This window comes from Alosa pseudoharengus, unplaced genomic scaffold (assembly GCF_046254945.1).
Source record: "Alosa pseudoharengus isolate Yale_2024_CS ecotype anadromous, Long Island Sound unplaced genomic scaffold, YU_APseudo_1.1 YU_APseudo_1.1_scf_13, whole genome shotgun sequence".
Classification (NCBI taxonomy): Eukaryota; Metazoa; Chordata; class Actinopteri; order Clupeiformes; family Clupeidae; genus Alosa; species Alosa pseudoharengus.
Genome location: NW_027468598.1, coordinates 18,726,468 through 18,746,467, shown reverse-complemented (window position 1 = coordinate 18,746,467; position 20,000 = coordinate 18,726,468). Strand labels below are relative to the sequence as shown.

General features: G+C 44.7%; 1 protein-coding gene across 1 annotated transcript in view; it reads right to left on the bottom strand.

Moving 5' to 3' along the window:
- The window catches only part of LOC143121337 (neurobeachin-like), a 280,660-nt gene that overhangs the window by 192,218 nt on the left and 68,442 nt on the right, over positions 1 to 20,000 (bottom strand). The window contains exons 6-11 of the mRNA XM_076281696.1: positions 17,404 to 17,530; positions 13,206 to 13,325; positions 11,875 to 12,021; positions 3,261 to 3,458; positions 1,947 to 2,083; positions 773 to 881 (exon numbers count right to left, since the gene is read on the bottom strand). Coding sequence (XP_076137811.1) covers positions 773 to 881; positions 1,947 to 2,083; positions 3,261 to 3,458; positions 11,875 to 12,021; positions 13,206 to 13,325; positions 17,404 to 17,530 — 838 coding nt within the window. The remainder of the gene's footprint in view (positions 1 to 772; positions 882 to 1,946; positions 2,084 to 3,260; positions 3,459 to 11,874; positions 12,022 to 13,205; positions 13,326 to 17,403; positions 17,531 to 20,000) is intronic.

Below are 20,000 nucleotides of genomic sequence, written 5' to 3'. Positions count from 1 at the left end.
TACCGTCTCACTAATCAGCCACGACACACTCATCAATCAGTCTGGGGGAAAATGGAGCGGGACTAAAAACCTCACGCACGCCGCCGGAATATGATGGAGCACACTAGACTCTAAAGCTACGAGGGAGCGCTTACATTTAATTGTCCATTATTGGAAAGTCAACAAATTGTAAGTGGCTCTTAAGCAAATATCAAACATCATTTTAAACATAATTACATAATTGTCTAACTTTCAATTAACTGTCAAAATACCCTGACCATAAACTCTGGCCATTGCAATAACATACACATAGTTGTCACCATCAAGAAATGTTTTCTTCACTGTTTATCATTACCCATATGTATATAAATATATACAGTATATATACACATTTTAAATTCCAAATGCTATAGGTAGGATATTTCAAACTGCTGCCAATCAACAACTAAGCCTATTTGCCATATAAATTCACCATCAGAACAGCCTTCCAGAGCATGTCACTGGGATTATCAAGCAGGCACCAATATGAAAAGAAAGGAGGATGGTGACTTCATATGATAATGTGGCCAAGGGAAGTGTCCCACCCCCACATGGGCACTCTCTGATACAGATCCTTGACAACACTTTCCAACAGATTCACAGTTTCACAGTTGTTTGATGAGACTCATACTGTATGTAAAACCTCTAGTTATGATGTACAGTATGACCACAGAGGACAGGGACTCTCTCAGTAAAGGTAGTGTATGAAGAGTGGAGGTGTGTGTCATGTGGCATGTGGGAAGGACTGTCCTACCTTCTCCAGCAGGTAGCCGATGACCAGGAAGCCCTTCCCCCCCAGCATCTGCTCCTGCATGGCCACGGAGCTCTTCAGCAGCTCCACTAGGAACGCCAGCAGGGTGGCACTGCACAGGACACACACACACACATTGTGCTGCATCAGTAATGCACAGCAGCACACACACACACAAAACACACAGTACTAGATAGATAGATAGATAGATAGATAGATAGATAGATAGATAGATAGATAGATAGATAGATACTTTATTGATCCCCAGGGGAAATTCAAGTACCAAGCAGTTACTAGCAAGCAGTCATACATACCCACCCAGTACAAGCAACATACAATCAAACAAACCAACACAGACATATGTACAACCAATGTAGTTCACTCCCTGAGACATGGACATGCAAACTGACAGCATGTATGACATGGCCATGAGCACTGCTTAGTGCTTAGATAGCATTTAGTGACATACTTGGCCTGGATACTGCATGGCACTCTCTTGCATTTCTTTTTAAAGCAGTTTTAGGAATTACATCACTTGACGGGTGGGTGTTGTTTTGGCAGGACTGCCTTGTGATCTGACGCGACCTTCCCCCAATCCCATGGCCTGAAGAGGCCCCTCTAAACCCCTTCTGACATTAATTTAAAAGCAGCTTTAAAACACACATGCAGTGGACAGTTTTGAATAAACCATCAGCTTAGGGCAAGGCAAAGACGCAATCAAAGCAGGGAAGTAAAACCTTTTGAAAACCAGGTCATTTTAAATTAAAACTTTTTAAAATGATGCCCTTTCACTGGTCGAAAACAGTCAAAATGAAATGTGCATTCAAAATAGACTTAACAATCCTTTAAAAAAGTAATCCACAGTCATAAAAATAGGTAGGTCATGTCCATTCTATGAATCTTTTGAGGGTAGGGTGGAATGGACACACCAGCATCTGAGAAAAGACACTGAATCCTCATTCAAACACTGCCTTTAAACAAAGCTTATGCCAGTACAAGGACTGACCAACTAATCCACTTCACTGACAGAAGCCCATGTGTGTCCAGCCATGGGCAGGAAGTTGACTAGATAGATAGATAGATACTTTATTGATCCCCAGGGGAAATTCAAGACTATGGGCCTGGACTGCAGGGAGAGCAAGTGAGGGAGAGGGGGATAGTCGTGGGCAAGCCTCACCAGACAGTGGAGTCCACCTGGCTGTCGTTCTGCTGCTGGTGGTAGTCCAGCTGGGAGAAGAGGGGGAAGAGCACCTGGATGCCCCCGATGGAGTGGATGGCACTATGGATGGAGTGGGTCACGATGGCCTTCACGTCCTGTGGGAGAGGAGAGGAAGAAAGAAAGAAAGAAAGGAAGAAAGAAAGAAAGAAAGAAAAGAAAGATAAAGAAGAAAGAAAGGAGAGATAAAGAGACATAGAATAAGAGGAAGTGAGAGAGAGAAAGAGCGATAGCATGAGATGGAGTAAGGGAGAGATAGAAAAGGAGAGAGGGAGAGAGGTAGGGGCAGGCAGGAAGGTTAGGCGAGGGTAGCACGCCCCCATTAACAAATATTGACAATAAAAGGCAGAGAGAGAGGATAAGGGGAAAAGGGGGGTCATGAGAAACAAAGAGAGAGGAAGAGAGAGACCAGAGGGAATGGAGGGCATAAGAAGAACAAAGAGAAATAGAAAGGTGGCAAAAGAAAGAGAGAGAGAAGCAGAGAGGGGGAAGGCAAGGAAGCGAGGGGGCCGGAGGGAAAAAGGAGAAGAGTGGGAGAGAGAGAGCGAGAACATTGCCATCAAACAAACAAATCAATAGACGGCGAATGGGGCCGAGTAATAAACAGACCGAACAAACCGTACAACATGCACAAAAGGCACAGAGGCCCAAATGGAAAACAGAGATGAGAACACAAAGAGCACATTACGAGCCACATAAGTATCTCTTTCTTTCACAAACACACACACACACACACACACACACACAAACACACACACAGACAAACACACACACACACACAGACACACACACACACACACACACACACACACACACACACACACACACACACACACACACACACACACACACACACACACACACACACACACACACACACACACACACAGACAACAAGAATGGCAAACCCAGTCCTTGAGGAGTGAATGCCTGTATCCTCCTCTCTCTGTTTCTCTCACTCTCTTTTTCTTTGACCCTCTGACAGACACATATTTACACATTTTATTGTGGTGTATGTTATTCTAACCAAAATGTACACATTTACAGCTCTAGGCTTTCACTAGCCTTTCACAAGTTTGTACAAAAATCTACAAATTTGCACATTTACATGTCTTTCAAGATATTTATATGAACCACAAACAAGGCATTGCAACAAACAAACACAAAAAACTCTGCAGCACACAGACCACAAGACAGGACATTGGCATGGAGGGCATTGGTGCGTTGATGGTGGGATGGAAGAGATGGGGTTGGCGCGGGGGTCTGGTTGCCCACCTGCAGCATGAGGGCGTGGGGCGAGTGCACGAAGATGGAGGGGTTCTCCCGGGGCGAGGACTCCAGGCAGAGCTGGGCGTCGGTGGCCTTGGCGTTGTAGGTGAAGGAGATGCTGCTGGCCAGCTTCCCGTCGTACAGCACCTGCTTGTGGTGCTCCGCCAGGTGGATGTCACTCTCAGATTTAAACTTAAAGGTGCTCTGGGGAGAGAGAGAGAGAGAGAGAGAGAGAGAGGAAGAAAGAGAGAGATAGAGAGAAGTTAGACAGGAGAAAATTAAAGGGGCAACAGAGAGGGAGAGAGTGGATGTCACCCCAGGGACTGTACATAAAATAATCTCCATAGATAGAGAGCAGAGGGTGGAGATGGGTGGAGACAGGAGAATGTCTTTGGGTGACTAGCAGCTCCCCTTGGAATAGAGGGAGGGCAGACAAGAGTATCAGAGAGTGAATAAAAAGAGTAACAGCTCAGACAGACAGGAGTAGAGAGGTGAAGAAGAGAGATAGAGGCCTTTACTGAGAGACAGGTCGATGGGGTTCCATTGGCTTTAGCCGGCATTAAGGCAGAGACAATATAGCAGGTAGAAAAAACAGAGAAAGAGAAAGAGAGAGAGAGAGAAAGAGCAAGTGTGTCTGGAGAAGATGAGAAAAAAGCATGCACTACTGAATGAGAAGTATATCTTATAGACAGACAGACAGACAGAAACAGACAGATAGATAGATAGATAGATGGATAGGTCTGGTTTGGGGGTTTAGGTCACGACCCCAGCGAGAGCTGAGAAGCTGAGGGCGAGCAATGAAGGATCAGTAAGATTTTACAGAGACGTTCAGCTTTTCTAACAAGAACTTAAGACGTGTAAGGAAAATCAGGGCCTCTGAAAGCTCTTTGGGAGGCTGCTAGGGGCTTAGGTCTACTGTGGCAATGTGAGCCTCTCAGACTCACAGAATTGAGAGTACTCTACACGAGGGGGGGGGGTGCAGAAAAGGAGAGAAGACCCTTGATGAGAGAGAGAGAGTAGTGAGAGGAGCATGGTACACAAAAGAATCGTGAGAAGGTGGAGAAAATGCTCTTGATTTCAGTGTCAGAAGGTGCTGCATGAAGAGAGAGAAACAAAAAAAATTCCGAGGTGAACCTGGACACAGGAGGTTAACGGAAAGAGGAATGCAGACTGGAAGACTTCATTTCTGTCTCACTGGCAGTGGGCGCCAGACAGAACAGCAGTGTGAAGTACCCAGACAGAATACAAGGTGTGACTGAGAAGAGAACGCATCTTCACTTGCCTGCGGTGTCACTGTGAACAGCAAAAACACTCTCAAAAACACCCTCAAAAAAAAAAAAAAAACCTAATCACCTTGCACGTTTAAAAGTCGCCATGTCTGTTCCCTCCACTAGCATAGCTCCTGGTGCTGAAAGTTTTAGTTCATTAATAATTCATTAATAATAGTTAATTTTTTGTGTTAGAACGTCTATACATATACACACACACACACTCCCCTCCATCGCTGCATGTAATCATAATTAGCAACAAGAGGGGTGTGTGGAGTGTGTGTGTGTGTGTGGGGGAGGGGGGTCGTGGGAATAGGCTGATTAAATCTGAATTTGTTGTGTTTGTTGTTCCTCTGCTTGTTAAACCAAACACATCAAAATCACATCTGTGTCACGTACAAAGAAAATAACATTTCACTCTTCGCCTGAGGATTTGGATTGACCTAACCTTGGAATACCGATCGATCCTTTCGGCAAATTTGGGATTTGCTCTGCAGGTCCGTCTGGCCAAGAAGCCATTGAAGCCCATTTCCAATGTCCCTAAAACACGGGCAAGCAAATACAATGGCTAATCCGGCATGGATGTGTATTTCTTTGGAATTGAGTAAACAACTGCATTTATAAAACCTTTGTTTACAAGACTTTTGAAATGATTTGGTAAGAGTTTAATGTACCAATTTCAGTTTAATTTCACTGCTAGTTACTGTACGCCTCTGCTGGAAGTCCTAAGTCAATGAACCTTTTCCAGACTCACTCACAACTGTACAATTGTGAAGGTCTGGGTGTTCCCAGGCTAGGATTGACCTGCACTATTAACTAAAACTAATGACCATCAACAAAAAACATTTTCTCTGCAAAATGACTACACCTGTTACTTGTTTGTGTTTGTTTTAAAAACCCATAAACATCTTGAGACCAACTTGTCAACACAACACATGAGACACCTGTGCAGAGGACTTTGTGATGTTGACACGAGAGATCATGAGGATCAAATGAGTTGAGCTGAGTTTAGCTGACTGATTTTAGCACACTTTAACGGACATGGACACAGACTCGCAATGGCGGGAACTGCACCCGGTTCTACGGATTGACAGTCAGTGATGTTACGGGGCGGTGGTAGCGTAGCTGCTAAGGAGCTGGGCTAGCATGCAGTAGCCTGAAAAGTTGTGGGTTCAGTTCCCAGCTTCCACCATTGTGCCCTTGTTGTGCACTTAACAACATGTTGCTCTGGGGAGAATGGCCCTTGTAATATAATTGACATATGTAACATATGTAAGTAGCTTTGGATAAAAGCTAATAAATGTAAATGTAAATAAATGTACCAGTGCTCCACCATGCCTGTCTGAGCCACATCAACGCCAGACCAGGGCCATATCCGGGCCAGATTTGATCCTGCATCTGCTCATATCCCAGATAACACTACTCACTCTGTCAGCCTGCCGTGACTAACTTTATATGACTGAATATAAACCTCAGTGTGGCCCACTCAAGACAGGAACTAGGCTAATAAGCTGCGCTGCACTTTATGGAGCCCTGCGACTCACTTCCCATGAGTCCATAATGACCCCACGCAGCGGGTCATGGACCTGTTCGGGGACGTGGGGGTTGGTGGTGGGTAAAGGCTTCTAGGGTTGTCCAGAGAATAGCTGATTCTGTAATATTATGTGACCCAGCTCTTGTGTGAATCATATTGCCTTTTTTGGTGGAGAGGAGTGAGACTCTAGAAGTCTTTAGACATCAGTACTATCCCATATGCCCTCTTTAAGTCTCTAGGCAAAGGTTTGGGCATACAGCAAAGGAATGCCAAGACAGCAATAGACAGAGAAAGATGGAGGTTCCCTTAATCTCTGATGACATGTCACAATAATTGTATGATTTATCACAACCAACTACTTACATATGGTACCTTTAATTTTAATATGATTTTTTTCCCCTGGTGATGCTGCCCAGTAGAGTTGGCCAAAGAGCTGGCGAGTGTGTCATTAGTAACAGAAGGATAGAGAACATAAGCCCAAGTCAATTACCTCACCAGCACCAGCATACGCAGTTATCTGAACTATCACACACACACACACACACACACACACACACACACACACACACACACTGTATCTGTGGGCTGTGTTAATACTTCAGAGTTTATGTAGAGTACACACCTCATTAGTACTGTTCATGATTCACCTCCACTAATGCCAGTGACAGACACCCCTCAGGTCCGTAATTCTCTCTGAATTGTTAGAGGCCCTCCAACATTTTTTTGTGTGTGGGAATCTAGATGTAATGGTTTTAAGAATATAAAAGATGGCCTTACACATCAGTATGTAAGTATTTTGACACAGTACAGTTAAAGCTGCAGTTGGCAAGATTTTTTTGATCATATTCACAGAAATCGACACTGTGCTCCGACAGAACAACATAAATCAGCCACAAAAAACATGCACTTCTACCTCTACCTAGAGCCTATTATTTGTTTTGCAAAATTCCACAGCTCCTGGTTCTTCTGGTTTTAGCATTTTGTAAAATGTACGACGTATACATAAAAGAATTGAATTTCAACAACCACTGCATAATAAGCTACATGAGTAGAGGAGGGACAGTTAGGGCATGCTTTATTTTCTTCAGATGGTACGGTGGTAGTGGTAGTGGTCATATTATATATGTACCGCTATGTGGAACATCTAGTTTTGAACAGGGTAAAGACAAGCCTTCTATGATAATATCTCTCCACAGTTCATCACTAGCTGTATTGACACTGCTTTGATGATGATGCAAAAGAGTTGATTAGAGTAAGCTCTACACTGGAGCAGAGGTCTCTCCAGCCAATGCCTATTTATCTTCAGAGACAAGCACAGAATAATCAGCTCTTGTCTGTGCCAGCACACCACCGTGATCTCTAATACTGAGCATAGTGTATCACACACACACACACACACACACACACACACACACACACACACACACACGCACACACACACACACGCACACACACGCACATACACGCACACACACATACACCACAAACTCTCTCTCTCTCTCTCACACACACACACACACACACACACACACACACACACACACACACACACACACCACAAACTCACACTTACACATCATCTGTACACTGTCATGAATTTTTAAATATGACACAAGGTTATTTTGAGTGAACTCCGGCAGCAGAATGTTTCCCCTCATCACCTCACACATCCAGCACCTATTTCTACAAGAAATGATAGCACCTCTGTCATTTATGCACATCAGCTGATGTCATGCCACAGTCACAAGACCAGTTTGTACCTCTCTCTCTTTTTTTTTTTCTCTCTCTTTTTCTCTCTCTATCCCTCTCTCTCACACACACTCTCTCTCTCACTCACACACACACACACACACACACACACACACACATAGCCTCCATAAAACGTCGAATTAATCTCTCAACTAATATCCATTAGAGACCTTTAGGGCTTCAGCCCTGCAAGCTGTCAATCAGCTTCTCCGTGTCCAGTCCAATTCCTGCGTCCAGACGACCCCTTCACCCCTCCTCTCACACTACAGCTGGGGGCACAGCAGGACCACGGAGTGTTGCATCACCATCAGAGCACAGCGTCCACTGCCAGAGAGGACTGCAGTGGGATGAGGTCACAGCTGCGAGACAGCCTACAGATGGACTGTGTTTTGTATGCGGCGTTGGTCTCTCGTCTTTTATTTAAACCATGTATGAAAACAGTCCAACTTTCGCAGCTGAACGTTATTTGTTCTTATAAACAAGGAATATGCTGTGAGCTAAAGATTTTACCGATTACATTAGTAGTATCAGTCTTATCACACAAAAGATTCTGCAGGCTGATGTGTTATCTGTGATATGGTTATAAACATCCATGTGACCAAGAAAGTATTTGAGGTTTTAGTGCCATCTAAATAGTTATCAGGAAGGATTCATGACTCAGTAATAATGTGCATTCGATACTCAATGTATCTGTTGCACTGAACAGGTTTCATGCAAATGACTGCTATTCTGAAAAAGAAAACAGTGGTACATTCTTTTAAGCAATAGAGCTTAAAAATAATAGTCTGCTCTGACAGTAGAAAATGTGAGCTCCTTCTGGAGCCCCCCCCGCCCCCACCACCCTCTCCTGCATCCCTTCCAATGACCAAAGCAGTGGCATCCCCTGGACGTCAACCATCAGCCCACAACACTGAGCAAACACTCCCACCACATCTGAACTGTGGTTATCTAATCTCACGGCTGAGGGCAGGTTTTCTCTAACGTTATGTCAGCGTGTCTGTCTGGATCTGCCCCGGCTCGCCGGTCAAGCTGGGCTGGGCTGGTTGCTTTTGGTAGTGTCCACGGGCATCTGCTAGATTAGCCATGGAGCTTTAAAAACGGTTTACGCCACCGTTAAAAGATGACAGGCCTCGCAGGCCAGACACATGGGGATGAATGAGGCTTGTGTTTAATCATATTTACTGGCAGATGGGTCCTGCTACTGTCCTGCTGGGCGGCTGTTTAGGGCTCACAACAGCTGGAGGCTAAACGAACTTAAGGCACCAGATGTGTGTGTGTGTGTGTGTGTGTGTGTGTGTGTGTGTGTGTGTGTGTGTGTGTGTGTGTGTGTGTGTGTGTGTGTGCGTGTGTGTGTGTGTGTGTGTGTGTGTGTGTGTGTGTGTGTGTGTGTGTGTACAGTATGTGTGCGTGTGTGTGTGTGTGTGTGTGTGTGTGTGTGTGTGTGTGTGTGTGTGTGTGTGTACAGTATGTGTGCGTGTGTGTGTGTGTGTGTGTGTGTGTGTGTGTGTGTGTGTGTGTGTGTGTGTGCGCGCGCCCGTTCCCCAGTGTGTGTGAGTGCCTGGCTGTGTGGGAATCAGTGTTATCCTCATTGGCTCTCTCTCCAGTCTGCCGACCCTCTGATGGATGGACGACCAATTAAAGCTGACAGCCGGGAGGGGTGATTCCACGCGGGGCGACCCATCACAGCACGCGGCAGCCTCCTCAAGGCCTCTCCTGCTACCTGGCACCCTCCTTCCATGGGAGGGTCCTCATCCTGTGAAAGAGTGTGTGTGTGTGTGTGTGTGTGTGTGTGTGTGTGTGTGTGTGTGTGTGTGTGTGTCTATTCACAGCTCATTTACTAGAGATAGTAACTGCCTGATCCTTGGTGTCTGTATGCCTTTATAATATCTGAAGAAAACACAACTTCTTAGTCATGCCTTTCAGACACAACTCTGAAATGTTGCTTACTTAAAGATTTGAGACTTGCAGGGTATAGATAGCATTTTGAGCTAAACTGGTTTCTACTTGTATTTCAACAAATAAAAAATAAAAACTTCAATAGCTGCTGCCTGGTCTAAAAGTTATTTGTCCATATATAACTCTAAATGGCTAAAATGCTGAGAATCAATAACAACAAAACACTGTGCTCCATCTTGTGTTAGCTCTTGTGTCAAGTCTATAAAATGTCCCTCAAACCCACTGCATTTTAAACCCTCTGTAGATCTTCTAGTGTGTCTCTAGGCCATGCTCACCACCAAGGCAAGAAGTCAGAGCTTGCTTCCTATCAGACAGGAACAACCGAGCCAATTTACTGAGACCAGAACACTGGATTGAAAATGGTACTGTTTGGTCAACACTCTGCCCATAAAACAAGTCTTCCCTACCCCAGAAGCAACCAAGAGTGAAAACCTCACAAAAGGCCAATGCAGAGAGAATGAGTAATGGGCTTCATCCTGGAAGTTGAACAACTCCACTCTCAATCGGAAAGTTACGATCTGATTGCTTTCTTTCCTGAACCCTTTCCTGGCAGACGGCAATCTTTTTTTTTTTTTACTGAAATAATTTCTGTCATGGCATTTAGAGAGTTTTACAACTTTGACTGGTACAACAAAGCAGAATAATGTTGTCTTAATTACATTAGCAGGATGATAAGTCTCTCAATAAATACATACACTAACGTGTCTAATTAATTTCAACATTGGCAATATCAAATATAAATATAACTGTGGCAATTAAGTTCAAGTAAGGCTGTGCGATGTGGTTAAAAACATGATATGCTGAGAAGAAATGACAATATATGATATGATCTGCCATGACTTTTGTATTTAAGATACAAAAGTTGATGATATTAAATAAATGATATTAAATACACTGATTAACTATGATATTAAATACATAAGTAGATCATTTCACTTATTTTCATCACACTTATGTTAAATTAAATACGGGTCTTTGATATACTGTGCATAAGTCAATAACTACCTGAGGACACAACTACTGGAATGTCTGTCCCAACTAGTACCAATATTCTCACAGGTTGTGACCTTCATCATTTCTATGTGACAGTCATCTGTCTGCCCCTCAGTCACACATCATCTCTGTCAATTGGACAACCCCTCCCAACCATCTAATCTTGCCTTGTGTAAATTGTATTATATCACAGTAAAATCTATCCTGTGGTGACATTTCTCCATTACTCTGTCCTGATTTTACACAATGTAGCCGTTCTTGGCACTTAAAGCAATACTGTAATATAACGTGCAAATGTTCAAATGTACTACACAAGAGGAAGTGTGAACATTTTTCAGATACTGCAAAGGGATCTTCACTATTGTGAAATGTGCATTGTACTTTAATATTACAAAGCAGCACCTAGTATTTTATCTTGATTAAATCAGTATCATAATGTAGCACATTACATTAACTGGTACCTTTCCAAGCTATGACCTCTATTCAGAGGTCAAACTCTTAGTGAATGACAGGATATTTGAAACTCCCTGAGGCGATGCGTGCTCTGATAGTGTGTGCTTTATCACATCTGATATACGATAACTGTTCCAGTCTATTCCTCTCTCATTCAGTCATTGTTAGTGCAGCTTAACCGGTATGTGTCACCGCAGACTAGGAATCGATCTCAATGACAATCTCTACCAGACAGAGATGAGGGAGTCCTTGCCTTGAACATGACACCAGATGATCCTTTCTGATGTCGTCACCTACTTACATCAGTCTTGCATCAGTGGTTGTTTTTCGGGGGCATGTGTGTGTGTGTGTTTGTGTGTGTGTGTGTGTGTGTGTGTTTGTGTGTGTGTGTGTGGGGGGGGGGGGGTGTTTTATTAACATGGGGGCATGTGTGTGTGTGTGTGTTTGTGGGGGGGGGGGTGTTTTATTAACATGTCTACAAGGGAAAGCTAGTGAGACAGCGCAGCAGACTACACAACAAAGCAGGGCTACACAGAGAATGGAGGCCCTGTGTGTTTGTATCCACATGTGTGTCTATTTGTGTGCAGAGGGATTTGTGTGTTTGTGTGTGTGTCTGTGTCCGTTTCTCAACACACTACAGGGTTGCAGCAAAAAACAATGTTCCTACCTTATATCCAGCACCTAGCTGATGAATGGCGAAGATCTGAGATGGGTTAAGAGCTTCGCTGAACACATAGATGGCTCCAAGCTGCCCACAGAACACCCGGTTAGCATCCGCTGTTTCTGACGAACCAAGGAAGCACTTGTCATAGCTCTGTGGAAGAGAAAGAGAGAGATGAAGGATACAAGATGCGAGTGCATACAACTCCCATAAACCTCCTTGGAAAAGGTCAAAGCATTAGACTGCTATGAGGCTATTGGTGCTCACTGGAGCACATTCATTCTATACTGTTTGGATGTGAGGTAATAGCAGAATTAGCTTGTAATGGCAGGCTTAGCAGAACAATGACTTCTTTGCTGTGTCATTAGTAAATATGGTCACAATTATCCAAACTGTAGAGGAAAGTGTGAAGCACTAAGCAATTAGGGCTACATAGCAATTATGAAGTGTCACAATGCAACTGCAACTCATCAAGGTCAGCCTTTTCCTTGTTAGCGCTTAGCACAACATCATGCTTCTGACAAGGCACAGGCTAAATCATCAGTATAAAAAAAAGCTAGATGAGATATCTTTATATTCTACATTGTTGTCTCTGTATACCCATTATGAAGTATTCCAAGAGTGGGTATGTGACCTTATGTATTGTGTCAGCCGAAATAAAACTCTCGTTGGTAATTTTCTGATTTAATGTGCCGTAAATGTTTCTGGAGATGGTCCAGAGAGTGTGGCACAAAGCTGTCTTCCCACAACCTCATGCATGTCAGGCACTCTCTCTTTGTCTATGCCAGATGATGCTTTCATTTTCATTTTGCCACTTTCCATACCCACCCTACTGCTTTCTCTCTCTCTCCTTCTCTCTCTGCGTACCTTCTCTCTCTCTCTCTCTCTCTCTCTCTCTCTCTCTCTCTTGTGCATACAGTACATCTTAGTGACAAATGGATATTCAAATTGAGGCTTTGAAATGCCAGTGAGACTCCCAGGAGAAATATCAGCCTGCGTGGCAAAAACTCGTTTTTTTGTAATTTGTCGGGGGTGGGGGGTGGGCTCTGCAGAGGATTTATGTATCTTTCGACTCAGGAATTTGCACGCCGTGCTTGAGGATCAAAGGGCCCCCTCCGAGCGAGCCCCGCAGCAAACACACACACACACACATCCCGCAACAGAAGGAGAAAAAAAAAAACACACACACACACACACACAAACAATCACAGGAAGAGAGAACGAGAGATAGAGGAGGGAGGGGGAAAGGGAGCAGGAGGGAGAAGAATAGAGGGAAGATGATGCAGAGAGGAAGACAACAGAGTGACACGCTGCCAAAGCATCCTCCGGAGCCTTACATCGTTGGTGTTGACGTGCCAGGCCATGTCGCCGTAGGAGACGAGCTGCCCGTTGACGTAGCAACGGATCTCGCTGTTGCGCCAGCGGTTGTAGATGTGGACGATGCTGACCATGTACCACTGCAGACCAGAGACAGAAAAAAGACAATACATCAGTGCTTCCTCATGTAAACTTAAATGAACCTTTACTGATAAAAAAAAGCACATGTAAAAGCGGGCATTATTTTTGCCAAGTTCACTGGAGGACCTGTTTTTCATTTAAAAGGGAAAAGTAAAACCTTCTTTCGCGGGGGCAGGGGATGTGCTCCAGAGTAATCTCTTTTTACTCCCACCCTTTTAGAATTACAAATTTCTGCCCATAAATGCCTTTTAAGTCATGCCATGAGGCCCAGAGACTAATGTTCTGAAATTTGCATTGGAATATTAATTAAAGATTTGAGCCGAGGAACTATGACTAAAAGGAGGCGGACTATTTCAAAAAGCACCGGCAGACCACTGAGCATGTGTGTGTGTGTGTGTGTGTGTGTGTGTGTGTGTGTGTGTGTGTGTGTGTGTGTGTGTGTGTGTGTGTGTGTGTGTGTGTGTGTGTGTGTGTGTACATGCAATAAACACATTTTCTGTGGCAAGACATGAACATTCAGATGCGTACATGCATTTGAGAACGCAGCGTAAACAGCAACTTGGCCAGTCTGCAGAAAACACATGCTGTGCCTATTCATTTTACACTGAATGGACTAAACCTCTGGCTAGACCTAGCTGCCATTTGTGGTGGCTGCAACTGAATGTTATTAAGTCATGGGTGGAACTGCTGACTGACATTAAAAGGAATCAAAATGTATAATAAATTCTACATTTACCTGAATTTGTTGATGTCATCAACAGAGATACATTTACTTGAATTTATTGATGTCATCAAACAGAGAGATAATACCTTGACTATTTAAGCCACTAGTCGTGGATCTGCTCGAGGTTTCTTCCTATATATATCTCCAATTCTAGGGAGTTTTTCCTCGCCCCTGTTACCCATGGGCCTCTCTCTTGCTTTTCTTTTCTTCCTTTCTTTCCTTCTTTCTCTGATTGCCTACATTCTGTAAAGCGCCATGATACATGTGTTATGTTTTGGCGCTCTATAAGCACAATAAATTGAAATTGAAATTTGACTATTTGAGCAGCTATGACAAATACAATACTATGGCATGCTTTTAGATCACACTATGATGAAATTATGCCTAAAACAATTGCTAATATGTTATTACATGTCTTGACACTGTATTTGTGTGTGGGTGTGTGTGTGTGTATGTGTACGCACGTGTGTGTGTGTGTGTGTGTGTGTGTGTGTGGGGGGGGGGGGGGTTGCAGAGTCCTGCATTATGTGTGGTTTGCTGTGTGTGAGCATGTGTGGTGCTAAGAAGGATTAAATGTATTCAAGTTTGAAAGGTTTGACTCAGTGTTTTGTAGCATGAAGCAGTCCAATATTCTCCCCTTAATCATCAAATGACACACACACACACACACACACACACACACACACACACACACACACACACGCACACACACAAAATAACTTGTTAGCTCTTCCTTAGACTTCCACAATTGCTCGCTATTGTTGCTCCCCGCGGCCTCTGCTACTTATAGCCCATTGATGCAACAGGCAGAACCAATGGATCTGGGCTGTAAAGTGCAGATAGAGATGCCACAAAGGCAGTGAGAGGGAGGCTCAGATCAGCTGTGCCGAGCGTCTGGAGCATTAAGGTTGAGGCCGGTGCCTTTAAACACAGACCTCAGGCAACTCCAATCTGCCTTAAGCTCCCAAACTGTGCAAATTCAGAAGGGGGGGGGGGGGCAAAAAGCTTCATTGGTAGCATTCATGGTAGCAAGGAGCGAAAGAGGGATAGTTCACATAGTGCAAATTGGTCACAATAAATAAGGCATATTTTTTCTTCCAAGAGAAATGGCAAACAATTTGGTCCAGTGCTGGTTCTGTAATAGTTGGCATGGTGTGAAAAAAGAGAGATCAAACACTTTCTAAAGAGGGGAGAAATACAACCATGCAGAACTATTACAGATCAAAAGGAATCGGAGGAATCAGAGGCGAAGAGGCGATGTGCACATCATGGACACAGAATCAAATCATTCCAGCCGAAGTGGATGAGACTGGTCCGCTTCGGCTGACCCGCCCCCGACTAACATAGCCTCCATTTGCTACACTTAGACCAAGCGGGAGGATAATTGCTCCGAAGATCAGTATTTGTCGGCCCAATTAGGTTAAGTCTGACGCTGAAACCAAACGTGAAGGCATGTCTAAAAACTTGTCAGGTTGTGGTCTCACAGCTTTGCGTTAAGTGTTGACAGTGGCATGACAGTTTGTTTTTCATGGTTAAATGTGTCGGTTGTTCCTGATAAAGAAACTTAAAGAGAAAATGGAATGCTGTCAATTATTCTCACATTTGTAATTTCTTACATCATAGCAATGGCATTATCCCTTTCTATAATAACGCAAAAATACTAATAGGCTGACTGATAGATATTTTGATAGTTATATTGTAACGTTATGTATTTTCTGAGCGCTATTGTTTGTTGGTAGACAGACTTTGGCATGAAACAAAAGAAGGAGCTGGCAGTAGATCTGAATCGGCTGTCAGTGCTTTAATTTAATTGTGCACTTCATGGCACGGCTGGTGGTAACGCAAAGCAAAGGAATAATGATGGGAAGAGTGATTTATCTATCCGCTCTCGGAGGCGCCATCCCTCGCTTCTACTAAAGACTGCTCGAGCGTACAGGAAGATTACATGTCAATGCCTCCTGGGAAAAGAGGGACTAAATAATTACTTTTTGTTACAGATCGCAAAGTGAGAATATTTTACAGAGTTATGAAATGTATCATTCTGTGAGCTCGGTGGGAGGTCGACATACAGGCTCGCATTAGTGAGCATTGACCTATGACAAGTGGTCAAAAATGATCCTATCTAATGAAATTCATTGTCAAACAGTCATGCTTCTCTGAGTTCAAATCCATATTCTTGTCTCATCCTCTCTTGCACACTGCGAGTGTGTCTCTGTCGAGCTTAGCCAAGCAAGGTACTTTCTTTTGAACAGACAAATGAGTGACAGGAAAACAGTGACGACAGATATCTATGCATCAAGGCAAATACAAAATGAAAAATTAAAAAGTCCTATACACACTGTCCATGCTTCTAGCCTTAAGCCATCTTTCATGACATCACAAAATATTTAATCATAAAACCTTCAATAGCCATTGCAGACAATAGACATTTAATCCTCTTACTCTATCATCAATTAATTCCCCGGGAGTCGACAGCTTAAATTATTAATATGATCAGGTGCTGTATGTTGCATTCCATAAAATTCAAATGATTAAAGAGCTTTGATCTTTAGCCATTGTTATTATGTTATTGATTCATTTGTCATTTCACAGTTGAAGATCACTAATTCAGCAAAACGCCACACTGCCCCACAACTAGTTAATGATCCTCCCACCACACAACAGGGTGCAGGCAAGAGACTCTTAACAGCTGGACTCTGTACCGACGGGCTAACATTTCTGCCCTCAGAGACAGCTGTCATCATCTGTTTAGAACTCTAGATTATCTGCATTAACCAAAGAATATTAAGAATCAGCAAAGGAAAAGAGAGAAATAGATTAGTCTGGGGTAGATATCTGTCAATAAAAACATGTGTCATATATATTTATGCAAAAGCGCATTATCGACATCTAAATTCAAATTAGGGAGATTTAAACCTGCCAGCCAAAAATCCTCAAAACACCACTACGCAATATGAACAAATTAAGACTGTTTTGTGCAACAAAACAGATTAAAGGGGACTGTAATTTTGGCTCGACTACACCATGAAAGATGTTCCCATCTTGTTACATATCAGCTGAGTGGCACGAGATCCAATTTAGGAGCCTGCGGAGAGGAGGGCGGTCATCAAAGCCCATCCGTAACCCCTGCGCTGGGGACCGATGAGGGGCTCCATGCTGAGATGCAGTCGGACGCCGCTCCGCTCCTCAGTCACTGCCGCTTCAAACACGGGCCCTGTGTCGCTGGAGGATTGTTTCGACAAAGTGGCTCTGCGCCAGGCCCCGGCGCTAACTAAGCCACGGGCACGATTGCCAATCGTGGAGAGAGGGGGTGGGTGCCAAGTGGCAGGGGGGGTATCAAAGCGACCACTTACCTTGCGAGGCTGAAAGTCGTACTTCACGCAGTGCTGGAACCCCTTGCCCTTGGACTTGAGGGACGTCACGATCAGGCAGTTGCCCACAAAGTGGGCCGAGTAGCCGATGCCTTTGCTGGTGCGGAAGCTGTTGCCAAAAAAAGAAAGAGAAAAATAAATGACCAGGATGTGGGCCTACCAAAAAACCCACATCAAGGGAGAAAGCAACTGCTAAAAACAAGCCACTATGCATGGATTGTTAAATACAATCACCACTACTGCAAAGGTTAATTCATGTACGCCTTTATTTTTTAAAGGGAAGCGTAGAAGCATACATACACTGAACAGATGTATACTTTTTTAACCAGGCTTTCCCCTTTCCACTTCAGCAAACACAGACGCTCAAGAATATCCTCTCAAATCTTTTCAGCACCTCCTTGCCAAGCCTGTTTTTTTTTCCCCCTCTGCAGTGCTGCACTACACTCCACATAGATCAGCACTGCAGAGAAGGCATGAGTAATCACAGGCAAATATGCAAATAAAATGCACTGACAATAAATAAACAGGCAGGTAGATGAACACAAACATTCTGCTGCAGCCACTGGCAGAGTGACCGCCAGTAACGGGTGACAAACGCCAGGCAGCTCTGCCAGCTTGGCCACCGGGCAGCATTGGTTTTGTATGCCGCTCTTGTCTGGGAGACCTGAGCTGGCATGAGAGCACATCCTTTTCAATCATGGGTTTATAATCGAGCTCCTGAAAACCTGCTGATGGGCGAGGGGAGCGGGGGTGTGTTAGCCATCTCTGTGTTGTCATGCTAATCAAGCATCGCATACCTGAAATTCAGTAGGCACAGTGTGAATGAGAAGTAAATAACTCAGTTCATTCCAGCCCTCCGTGGACTACACTACCCATGTCTTTCATCTCCCTTTTCCTTTCATTCCCTCTCCATCTCTCTTCAACTTCTCACCACTAATCTTTTTTTTCCATTTGCTCTCATTTCTCTCTCTCTCTCTCTCTCTCTCTCTCTCTCTCTCTCTCTCTCTCTCTCTCTCTCTCTCTCTCTCTCTCTCTCTCTCTCTCTCTCTCTCTCTCTCCCCATCTCCATCAATCCTCCTCTCCAATCCTTATCTGGAACCCCACCCCCATCCCAACCTGTCCTCCACCAGTCTCCTATCCAGTAGTTCTCCGCTCTCCTCTCACACACACACACACACACACACACACACACACACACACACACACACACACACACACACACACACACACACACACACACACACACACACACACACACACCTTAGTCCCCTCCAGCCCTGTTGAGCCTCCACACACCTCAACCCGACCTTCCCCTCTGCTTTAACCCACCATCAGCCAAGAGCGCTGCTTGGCAGACTGGCTGCACTGATAAAGTGAGATTAAAGCTGATCTGAGACCTGTCGGAGGCTCAGGGGTAGAAGGCTCATTGTCCACTAGAGCAGCACTGATAATACAGTATGTGTGTGTGTGTGCGTGTGTGCGTGTGTGTGTCTGTGTGTGTGTGTGTGTGTGTGTGTCGGTGTGTGTCGGTGTGTGTGCGTGCGTGCGTGCGTGCGTGCGTGCGTGCGTGCGTGCGTGCGTGCGTGCATGCGTGCGTGCGTGCGTGCGTGCGTGTGTGTGTGTGTGCGTGCAAGCGTGCGTGCGTGCGTGTGTGTGTGTGCGTGCGTGTGTATCTCTGTGTGTGTGTGTGTGTGTGTGTGTGTGTGTGTGTGTGTGTGACTGGACTGTTCAGTAGCAACAGAGTGTGGAGTGTGCAAGCTGCACTGCATCTCCCTCCGCTCAGACTAGCAGTGAGGCAGCAGGTCACACAAACACAACCAGCCAGTAACAGCAGACACCTGAAGAGACCTGTAACTTCCTCCACCACTTCTCCTTCCCTTCCTACAGATTGCACAGTCTCAGACCACCTGCCAGCTAGACTCAGACCACCTACCAGCTAGACCTGGTTGCTTATTTATTGCTTTTTCCTTTCTCTGACCATGCGGTGAAATGAACGTGCATGCACATGTTTCCATAAAGCTGACCCCCCCACCCACACACACACACACACACACCTCCCACCCCGTACTCCCTCACACACACACACACACCTCCCACCCCCTACTCCCTCACCGCCTCGTCTTTCCGCTCCACTCAGAGAGCAGGTCCTTCCAGGAGGCTGCTGGAGACGCATGCTGATGGAGAGAGTAACGACCTGAAAGCAGACTCCGCGTTGCTCTCCTCCACTCCTTATCCTGGTGTGCATGTCTTTCTCTCCCTCTCTCCCTCCCTCTCTCCCTCTCTCCCTCCCTCTCTCTCCTCTCTCTTCACCTGTCGTTCTCTCCCTCCCCGTCTCCTCACCTGCTGCACACACCTCCAAAAAATCCATCTAAATCCACCACAGTCTAGCCAATGCAATTTCCCCTCTCTCATTCCCCGCACCTTCTCCTCCATCTGTATGCTTCACTCTATTTCCCATGCTTCCTCCACCTTTACCTTCCCGCCTTCAGCCCCATGCTTTTTTACATTCTACTGAGCCTCTTTTTTCTCTTATCTTTTCATTTATTTATTTATTTTGTTCACTTACAAACATACTGTAC